Source organism: Austrofundulus limnaeus, unplaced genomic scaffold, assembly GCF_001266775.1.
Source record: "Austrofundulus limnaeus strain Quisiro unplaced genomic scaffold, Austrofundulus_limnaeus-1.0 Scaffold68, whole genome shotgun sequence".
Lineage (NCBI taxonomy): Eukaryota > Metazoa > Chordata > Actinopteri > Cyprinodontiformes > Rivulidae > Austrofundulus > Austrofundulus limnaeus.
The window spans coordinates 869,836-881,424 of record NW_013952470.1 but is presented as its reverse complement, the minus strand read 5'-3'; the positions used below and the strand labels follow the sequence as shown (position 1 = coordinate 881,424).

The 11,589-nt window shown below is 39.9% G+C and overlaps 1 protein-coding gene across 1 annotated transcript in view; it reads right to left on the bottom strand.

Annotated features, from left to right (window-relative positions):
* Positions 1–5,106: 5,106 nt before the first annotated feature.
* The window catches only part of tmem240a (transmembrane protein 240a), a gene marked incomplete at its 5' end in the record, with an annotated part of 12,803 nt that continues 6,320 nt past the window's right edge, over positions 5,107–11,589 (bottom strand). The window contains one exon of the mRNA XM_014010353.1: positions 5,107–7,063. Within this exon, the coding sequence (XP_013865807.1) occupies positions 6,909–7,063 (155 nt within the window). The remainder of the gene's footprint in view (positions 7,064–11,589) is intronic.

Here is an 11,589-nt window from a genome sequence, read left to right as displayed (position 1 = left end):
CTTGCTGCTTAGTCTCTTTTTTTTCTACTTAACACAACCAGCAAGAAGAGTTTGACTGGACGGTTGACGGCCCACGGTGATGCGATTGGAAATGTGGTGTTATTGAATCGGGTGGTGAGGGAAAAACTCGTGGGCTTATATTTCAATAAATTAGAATTGAGTCTACCTCTGCAGAGAGACAGTAAGTCTTTCATTAAGATGCAGGCGCTGATGCTCTGTCGCTGAGTTGATTTACCACCTCAAAGGAAAGCATTGGTCTCTAGGGATGGCTTTGCCGGCTCAGGTTGCATAATGGTRTGAATAAAGTGTTCAATACTCAAACCACAGAGGTGTCTGAGTCTTACTAGTTGCCTTTATGAAATGGCATTTTAATGGTTGAGAAAGTGGTGCATAAGCAGAGCGCCCTCGGTCAGCTTTGATTGTAGGAAATATGCTCAAACTCAAAATCTACTCCATATGAACCTGCTGTGGTTTGATTCAGTAGGAGATTAAAACTGCTTCAGTTTGTCAACATCCAGTGTTAAGACATTGCAAAGCTGGAAAATGGCAGGACCTGGTGGAAAACATCCTCCAGAAATTCTTGTTATGCAACGTGTGCATTTATCCAAAAATGAATGCATCTTTTAGGAAGGACCCAAGAATACATTTTCATTTTGAGAAAATGCATTGGTTGTAATGAAAGTACAGGGACCTTTGATTTAGCTAATATGAAAATTGCATAATTTTCCTCTTCAGCCATTATTACAAACCCTTAAATGTGTAAGATTTTACAGAAGGTGGGAKTTGGACTCTGCCAGGGCTGCCACCAATTATATTCAAAACTTTTCTGGGCAGAATTTCTCAGTGCAGCCARGGGACAGAGGGTTCCACCTCTGCTGTTTGCAGATGATGCGGTCCTGTTGACGTCATCGTGAAGTGATCTTCAGCTCTCACTGGAGTGGTTCACAGCCCAGTGTGAAGCGTCTGGGATGAGAATCAGCACCTCTAAATCTGAGTCCATGGTCCTCAGTCTGAAAATGGTGGATTTCTCCCTCCTGGTTGTGGGTGAAGTTCTGCATCAAGTAGAGGAGTTTAAGTATCTTGGGGTTTTGTTCACGAGTGAGGGAAGAATAGAGCGTGAGATTAAYAGACAGACTGGTGCTGCTTCTGCAGTATTGCTGACTGGTCTGTTGTGGTGAAGAGAGAGTTGAGTCGTAAGAAGAAGAAGCATTCTGTTTACCAGTTGGTCTATAGTCCTACCCTCACCTATTGCAGATACAAGCAGTCAGTTGAAATTAGTTTTCTTCATGGGGTAACTGATTTCCTGTAGTGATAGGGTGAGAAATTAGCTGGTAGATGGATGGATGGTTGGATGAAGGATGGATGGATGGATGGATGGATAGATGGATGGATGGATGGGTGGATGGATAAATAGTTGGTTGGGTGGATGGTTTAATGAATGATGGATGGATGATGGATGGATGGATGGATGGATGGATAAATAGTTGGTTGGGTGGATGGTTTAATGAATGATGGATGGATGATGGATGGATGGATGGATGATGGATGGTTGAATGAATGATGGATGGATGGATAAATGGTTGGTTGGATGGATGGATAAATAGTTGGTTGGATGGATGGTTGGATGGATGGATGGAGGATGGATGGATGATGATGGATGGATAAATAGCTGGTTAGATGGATGAATGGATGGATGGTTGGATGGATGGATTTATGGATGGATGATGATGGATTGATGGATGGATAAATAGTTGGTTAGATGGATGGATGGATGGATGATGGATGGATAGCTGAATGAAGGATGGATGAATGTTTGGTTGGTTGAATGGATGGATGGATGGATGGATGAATGATGGATGGATGGATGGTTGAATGAATGATGGATGGATGGTTGAATGAATGATGGATGGATGGATGGATGGATGGTTGGTTGGTTGGTTGAATGAATGATGGATGGATGGATGGTTGGTTGGTTGGTTGGTTTAATGGATGGATGGATGGATGGATGGATGGATGGACAAATCTGTACGTTTAGGAGACAAGAAAACCTGAAATAAGCGTTTTCTAAAGGAGCTGCAGTTAAAATGTAGATGTACTGTAAACTATGTTCATCTCACACAAAAAGGCCTTTTCCACCATCTCTCTCCCTATCTCCTAATCTGTGACTGTATGATTTGAGTTTAATTACATCTTTTCCAACATGAGTCATATAATTTGTCATTTGGAGGAAATGAATCAAGATGTGTCGTGAAATGGTCCGTACAGATTTAGCTTCCCAGCCGAGAATACTGCTGTCCTTTTGTATCTGTTCATTTGAGAGAGTTTTTTCCTCTCAAAGTGTTGATAATAAGGCTCTCAAAGACATCAGCTGATATAATGAATACATACATCTGGCAGAGCTGTGACATTTATCTTTCATCTCCTCCAGGAAAAAAATGAATAGAACAAGATGAGAACTGTGTGACACAGTTTAGTTTTTAATATACATTTTTATAAATGATTTTAGTTTTTTTTTATAACTTTAACACCTTTTGAAGTATTTAACTTTTTATGTACAGTATATTACACATTAAAATGAATGGAGCTCTTAAAATTTTTTATTAAACCTTGTGCTCTACTTTAATTCTTTTGCCTAATTTTTAGTAGTTGCCAATTGTCCTGACGTCTTACTTTGTAGCTACAGTTTTTGATAATTTCTGCAACTGTTTTACTCATTTTAATTTGTGTTTTGAACTTTAACAACCTAGCCTCTTTTGACAAAAATCAGCAAATTTTTAGCTTTCAGCGTTCACATAGCATTTACTCATATACATATTAAAAGAACATTTGTTTCAAAACTGCTACAAAAACTTTGAGTTTAGCATCATTGATGGGAAAAAAATTAACCAGGTTTATTTAAAACTTCTCAGCAGAACCAAGCAGCAAAACACCAAAACTGGTTTTTATTCCCTTCGCTACCAGTTGAACCAGTTCGCTCTCAGTTTCTTGTTTTCTCTAATCTGAACTTGAGCTCCACCGTTTCTGTTAACACTTTGCAAACTTTCTTATTATTTTTGGTGCTTTGTAAGCATTTACAATTTTAGTATTCGGGTGGTAAAACAGCTGCGTAGGTGAGTTCAGTTTAGGATGAGTGTTGAATATTTATGAAATGTTGAAAATTTTCATTGCCAAGCCTTTTCTTATGAGGTTTGTGAAGAAACCTCCATTTAATATTTGTATATTTGTATATTAATTGTGTACTTCCTTAAAAATATTTAGTAAAACTAAAAAGTGATCTTCTAAAATGCCCTCATGCATCTTAATAACTACAGGCTTTTCTCAGCTCCCCGGTGTCACCGGCTTTGTTTAGGCACCTCAGAAGTGTTGTCAGTCAGCAGCTCTCCGTACTTCTGTTTGAATTTTAATAATCCAAACGGGCGCCACCTGCAGGACCCGGCTGCACAATCAGCAATCTGAAAGATCCTCACCGCTGCTCGGGAACGACACAATCAAACATCAGAGGTCACTGTTGTGCTTCAGTGGCACTTTTAATAAAACAGACATTTCATCCTCACAACAGCAATGTCTGGACAGAGAGGGTGAGGGCGGGTGGGGGAGGGTGCTGGGTGAGGGTTCCCTCTGCTCATAGGCTGGTTGCTCCTGACAAGWGGAAGGGGAGTATGGCAAGCCGTCTGTGCATTTATTCCTGATCCGTGACGACAAGCATCAACGGTAATTGAACGTTTGGTTACACGAGTTCAACAAACACTTTTGCTAGTACTAGTTTTCTGGAGCACTTGTACCTAACTGGTTGGAGCGCAAGTCACCTACTAGTCAGCCATTTTGGCACACTAGTAAACCAAAAGTCCCAGCTTGTCGGCTTTTTATGGTACTTGTAAACCACTGGACTGAATTAGCTAACTAGTACAAGTTCACTAGTAAGCAGCAAAATCCTTACATGTTAACTACTAGCAGTGTTATCGAGTTGAAGCGCAAACATCCCCCCACGAACTATATCCCACCCACTCCAATTTGAACCCCCTAAAAACAAGTTTGACTGACAGACTTAAATACAGACTTGTTGTTATTGAGTTTGTCAACACGAACCGCTACCTGAGAGGCACTACTAGCCCCTCCCCCGTCAGAGTGTCAGAGCAGGACGAGTCAGTGCAACGTCAATCAAATGAGAGAGAGGGTGGGGGCGTTTGCTGCATTGGGGGGAGAAAATGTTTTATGGGTAGAGTGGTTTATTTTTCCTGTAATACTTCATTATAATTTTTTAAGACAAAGCTAATTGAAAGGGGTGCTGAGCAGAGTTACAACCAGGGATTACAAATAATTGCCTTTTTTTCTTCTGCAGTTCGGTGCCCCCTCCAGCAGATGGCGCTCTAGGCGACCGCCTAGTTCGCCTATGCCAAGAGCCGGCTCTGACTACTAGTCAGCACAGGTTATGCTTGGTTAAACACTTTTTGTCTTTGTTAGTTGACCAGTGCACCTAAAATGTTGACTAGTTATGTCAGATTTAGTTGAACTAGTTAACTAGGTTGACTGAAATTTGCCTTAATAATTGATTATTTAGTTCCAAAATGCACATTAATTAATTGGTTAAACACTTGTTGGCTTCATTAGTTAACTAGTGTGCCCAAAATGTTGACTGTTAAGTTAATAATGTCAGATTTAGTTGCACTAGTAGAATAGTTCTTCAAAAATTTGCCTTACTCAGGACCAAAATGCTCATTAGTTAAAACCTTTTTGATTTCATTAGTTAACTAGTATGCTATAAGTTATTGAAATACTATGATTTGATTAACTATGGGATTTTATCAGTTATGTATAGGGCTCATAAAAACACATTACCTTCAAACATCAAATTACACTTTACTAATAAAGAGAAAGTTGTTATAATCTCAAAGGGATAAAGATGTTTGTTAAACCCAAATTTAAAACCAGTTTAAAGGAACAGTCCAGGGTATAAGATTATGGAATAATCTGGAAGATGACATCAAAAATGCCAGATTAATGAGTATATTTAAGAGAATGATAAAGAATAATTTGCTGGAGAAACATGTAAATGTATGAATTGTTGTTCAAGGAGATAAACCTTTGTATTTTTTTCTTTTTTCTTTCTTCATTTTTTATAAACTAAAGATTGTTTTTGATTTAAATTAGTTATTAGAGAAAAAGGGGAAGACAAAATAAGATTTCATCTTCTTCTGCTACCTTTCATTTAATTAATGATTTGTATTTTTGTTGTATGTTGAATTTACGTTGTTTTTTAAAAGAAATTAATAAACTAAAAAAAAGGTGTGGCAACATTTTACCTACTAGTCAGGACCAAAATGCTCATTAATTAATTGGTTATACACTTTTTGGCTTCATTAGTTAACTAGTGTGCCCAAAATGTTTACTGGTTAGTGTCAAATTTAGTTCTTCTAGAATTTTCCTTACTAGTTGACTAGTCAGGCCTAAAATGCTTTTAGGTTTCTTTAGTTAACTAGTAACCCTAAAAATGTCAAATAGTCGGCTATTGCGCCTAAAATGTTGACTAGTAGAGCCAAATTTAGTCACACTAGTTGACTTCTCTGATTAAATATTGCCTTACCAGTTAACTAGTAAAGCCCAAAATGCCAAATAGTTCACTAGTTAAATATTATTTGGCCTCACTTGTCCTTTAGTTGSCATAGTTTTTATGCTCATTAGTTAAATTGTAGTACCTAGTTTGGTCCAGTGGTCCCTTCAAACCCACTAGTTGGGATTTTTGGGCTACTAGTGAATAAAAAATCTGACTTTGACACCTAATAATCAGCTAAAAGAGCGCTACTAGTACGAGTGTTTGTTGAGTGTAATGCACCAAACTGTTCACCTGCTGTGACCGAATGTGAAACTAGTTCATTTTAATTGTGAACTAGAGTGAAAATGATGATTGGTTTCCAGAGTATGGAATAAATACCCAAAGAGCTTGCTATAGATGATGGACTGGATGAAAGGAAGCTGAATTTGGGGGGAACACTGATGGGTGTTAACTGATTTCATTGTGGCTGGCATTTATTTGTCCTCGTGCGTAAAACGAAACGATGGTGATTTAGCAAAGAGAACTCGGACCACCAACTCACACGCCCTCCACCCCCCCTCACATATTTACAGAAAAAAATAATACATTCAGTTAGTTCACTAGGTAACAAAGCTAATTAATCTGTTTTTTTGTTTGTTTTTTTCTTTAGCAGAAATCACATTTCACATCCAGTTTGCAAACAGACTTAACTTTCTGTTCCTTCCCTGTAATTTTTACTCAAACAATCCAATATTTTTCTTCACCCAAATAACTCTCCACCCCATGCCTCACCCCCTTTTTGTTAAATCCCCACTTATCTGTATTTATACCTATTTACAGAAGCAGCAGTCGAACAGAAAAAAAAACCCAAACTCACCCACCCGGCAGTCGCATTCCAACCCTTTAAACACCCCACCACCCCATCCCACCCGAAAGAGGAAAATAAAAACACCCGTCTCGCCTCCTCCCACTCCATACGCTGCCCAAATCTTACCCTGTTCTAAGAGAGCATGCCAAGTTTAACAATAAACACAGAAAATGTCTCTATACAGAAAAAAAACACCTTTAAAAATGTTTTTCCTCTTCTTCCCACAATGGTGGACATAAACTTAAGATTTCAGTGGCAATAAATAATCTCGTTCCGTTCTGGGATTTTTTTTTTAAGTGCAGACAGAGATGGGGGTTCACCCCTGTCCAATGGGGTGAAAGGGGGAGCATATTATAAACAAAGGGAGGGCAGTTTTCCAGGTCTCTGAGGCAACTTTTGGCCACGAGGAAGTTTGGCACGAAGGGGCTGTGTTGTGTCGAAGGGAAGAAGGAGTTTCAAGAAAAGGGAGGAGGACTAATTCATCTTTCGTCTTCTTTCTTGTGTTTAGAGTCAGAGGTGTCGGGGACTGGGGTGACCGTTGTGGTAGAGCTTCTGCTTGATGTGGACCATGTTACCACTGGAGTCCTCGAGCTGCCTGAGCTGGGCTCGGCGACGGAGGTCTCGAAGGTTGCAGAACTGGGGCAGCCATGACCAGGATGGAGTATCTACAGGAAAAAGACACGGGTCAGCAAAAAGTCATAAGAATTAGACAGGTTTTTTTTCCCCAGTTTCTCCCCGCTGTGAAATTCTTTAAAGAGACACTGGTCATTTTTACTGCGATGTTACGTCAAATGGTTCACAGGTACAAGCAGCGGCTCGCAAACGTTTCTGCGTTCAACCCACGAAATAAAAGTTGCATACTTGTGGCCCCAACCATTGCTGGTTGAATCACATAAAAAAGCCATAAAAGATGATACAACCAACATCAACTAATACATTTTTTTTTTCATCTATGAATGACAACTGTTGTATTTCTTTGAAAAGTTGAGAAGAAACGTGCTAATGGCTAGGGTTGGACGATATTGACAAATGACCACCTAGATCTTCTCAAGACTCACTAATTGGTGTTTCATGACCTGTCATGGGGCTCGACTCCAACTTGAACCATTGCTGTAATGTACTTAAGGCAGGGTTTATTCAACTAAACCACCCCCCCCCCCCCAGCTTGGGGCCGGACATTCCCCGCCCCCATGTTACGTTACACAGAATGTAACAATTATTATCTTTTACCTTTTCGATTTGTTTATTTTATTGCATTATAAATTTTGAAATTTATAAATGATTTGAAATATACTTTTATATTAAATTAAGTACAAAAAAATAAGTTAAAAAAATTCAGGGGGACGGCCCTCTTTGGCGGGCCAGGTGGAAGTCACCCGCAGGCCGGATGTGGCTCGCGGGCCGCCAGTTGAATAGCCCTGATTTAGGTTACAGTGGTGTGCAAAAGTTTAGGCAGCCTTGTTAATTTTCCTGATTTACCTTTATAAATCATTGATTGTTTGGATGATCAGTAAAATATATCATATAGGGGACAAACACAGTGATATTTGAGAAGTGAAATTAAGTTGATACGATTTACAGAAAGTGTGCAATAATTGGTTAAATAAAATTAGGCAGGTGYATAAATTTGGGCACTCTGATTAGAAGCTATAGGAAGTTTTAGAGGCTGTTATTTCTGTGAAAGGAGGATCTACTAAATATTGAGTTAAGGGTTTTTTTTTTGTGCCCAAATTTATGCACCTGCCTAATTTTGTTTAACCAATTATTGCACACTTTCTGTAAATCATATAAACTTAATTTCACTTCTCAAATATCACTTTGTTTGTCCCCTATGATATATTTAACTGTTTTTTAAATCCAAACAATCATTGATTTATAAAGGTAAATCAAGAAAATTAACAAGACCGCCCAAACWTTCGCACCCCACCGTAAATGGGAACAAACTTTATCTTATCTTAAAATTGAGTATATCACAAAAATCACATCAGGAGTTCAAACATTTTCAGAGTTAAAAACTGAACTAAAAACAGCCAGCATAACGTCCTTCTCAGTCCACAACATGCTGCACAAAGTGAGTTAGGAGGTCCTGCATGTCACAAAAACATTAAAATCTTGACTGCATCATAAGTGAGACTTCTAATTCTGAAACGTGGTGGTTGTTTTGCAATGAGGGTGCAGCGACAGAGGAGAGCATATGGCATCAAATGGCACAGTCACACTGTGTTTTCATGCAGCTGTATCCTGGCGTTATTTCTCTACCATCAGAAAAACAAACAAACGGGTCTTTCCTCCCAATTAGCCGCCGCACTTAACTCAGGCTTTCCAGTAGAAAGTCTGTGTGGGAACCCAGCAGGGTTTTCTGAGCGTGTGGTGCACAATGTGACGAGAATAATGGCGGAGCGTGGATTCCGGCCTGTCAGGTTATAAACCGGAGCCGGCGAGGCGAACCATAGAGACAACGACGGAGAGAAGGAAGGAGGGGAGAGCCCCAGACAGCAAGCCCAGGAGCAAATGGCTGTGCTCGGAGATGAGCGAAGGAGGAGAGGCGGGGGTGGGGTGGGTGAGGAGGAGCGGGGTGAGGTGCTGGTCGGAGGGGAGGAGGTGAGGAGGAAGAGAGTGAGTTATTTWTAGCTGTGAATGGGTGTGCTGTCCACAAGGACTGCTCTGAAGGGTATCCAAAGGAAAAGGGGGGCAACAAAGACAGGTTTCTCTCATTTCAATAAAASGAAAGCAGAAAATATTGTTCTGCAGACAGAAGCCAGAGGGGAAGTTCACGGCATCATTTCCCTCCATTTTTRTCTTTTCCCCTCCTCCTGGTGTCTTCTGCAAAAGAGCATCTGCATCAAATATTGTCTGCGAATTGGCAATAAAGCAAGAAGAAAAAAATAAATAAATAAAACAACGCAGGAGGCAATGTAAAGAAAATGACCGGGAGTAGATTCAATAAATGAGGAAGGAGGGTAAGAGGGAGGAGTCAGAGATGAAATTAGGAGGGAAAAAATATAAAAAACGTGCAGCGGAAATCAATGTGCATTTCAGAGCACCGCATGTCTTTTTTTTACTTGCCATTCCAGCTGTCTCTTGTTCTATTTTTAGCTCCAGTAAAGTGTGTGTGTGTGTGTGTGTGTGTGTGTGTGTGTGTGTGTGTGTGTGTAAATGGGGGGTGGAGATGTGACAGCATCTCCATCCTGCTCTCTCTCTCTCTCTCACACACACACATGCACACACACACACACATGCGCACACACACACACGCACATCCCTGCTCAGTCAGCCTCACCTTCACTCCTCGGCTCTCAGAGGCTAAATGTGTCTGACCAGCAGCAACACGCATAAAGACATGAGGGGTGTTCCTCCACAATGAGGGGCAAAACACATTTTTATCCTCTAATGAATATTAACTTTTTTCTCCATTTTTTTTCCCTAATGTGCAGGATAAAACACAAATGCTTCCTCACTGCTGCACGAATTTAAGGGCTAGCCTTCCTTAAAAGAGTGGATTTCCCACAAATTATAAACCAAGGTTTTAGTGAGATTTTATTTTTAGTGCTTGGCGTTGTGAATGACTCTCAGCTACTACCTCAATGAATTTTAAGTCACCATCGGTTAAATTCACTGGGTTATTGACTAAAATCWATTTAGTTGACTCCAAAAGCTAATCGGTTCATGAAGTGATACTTTCTTCACAGTTTATTGAGCTAAATCCACTGTTTAATGAGATTTATTGCTAACACTGTACAGACAAACAAACACACACGGACACGGGCAGGAACCCCATCCCCATTTGTTCACTGAAGCAAACTTGACAAATCTAAATGATGTGTTAAAGTGTCAGTCTTTAGCCTGATACTTCCCCACATCTTTAGCCTGAGGAGCTTTTCCATAGCGGACCCAGTATCCAGGTCACACATCAGCTACTTTGTTCTTAAAACTACAAATCCAGGCCAACTGCACACGACAGGCATTCTTCAGAACTATAACTCGAACAGCAAAGGGCCAACAGAACCTTCCAGAATAAAGGTTGGGAATAATAACCGCCCAGTGCTGACGTCTGTGCATGTTTATAGTGTTAGCAAGCTGTCAATAAATTATATTTTTGGACACCTGATCAGCAGAACCTGGTGGTACCAGAACCTCAAAACAAGTGTCAATAACAGCAAAACAAGCTGTTTGTCAGAGATGATTTGGCAAATTTTTCATGTGYGCAACCCACAWACTCAGCTRCTCATCCCACAAATGCATGTTCCTTACAAATGTGGCACCATTTAACAGGGAAATTAACAGACTTTCCAGTGGATTTATTACCAAGAAGCRTTGTTACAAACTAAACATTAATTTCCTAACTTTTTGTGCTAAGTTTAGTTCATGAACAAGTTTTAATGAAATCCTTGAACGTGAATCTACAGCTTTTTAAGACAGCGAAGCTAATCGACATTAGCCAACACACAAATGGCTATATGTCAGGCAAATCTACAGATACTGAGCTAAGRTTTGGTGTGGTAGTAGCTCAGACTCTCATTCCCAACACATACTCAAAGCCAGATCTGTTTTTAACAACTTTTATATTACCTAATTAATCAAATGTGTCTGATTTGATCAAAATATCTCATTCACACTGCAAATTTGAATGACACTTAAACAGTATCTATAATTAACATTTAGAATCAAATCAGTTCAAGATGGCCGCATGGCTAMAACTCAGCCAATTTCAATAGTAGATGAGCATCCCCACCACATATTCAGAGGGCTACACTATGCACAATATTTTTGGTTAAATCATTAAAGGAGACATATCACACTTTTAAATTCTTCTTTTCCGCATTTAAATCATTCAGTTGGGGTCTATATAAAGTGGAATTCCTCCTTATTGTAACTCCACAAGCCCCTCTTTCACCCCTTTACTGAGATGTGTCTCAGATCAACTCATTTTGAGGCTGTTTCTTTAAATCCAAATGAGGTGCTTCACACCCCGCCCCCCTCCGGCTTCCATTCTAGTTTGATGGAATGGTAAATGGACTGAACCAATAGAGCGCTTTATGAAATCCCTCCGGACCCCAAAGCGCTTTACACTTACAGACATTCACCCATTCACACTCACATTCACACACTTTGATACAGGGGTTTACGGTTATGTAGCTGTACAGAAACATCTTAGGCTACGTTCACACTGCAGGTCTTAATGCTCAGTTCC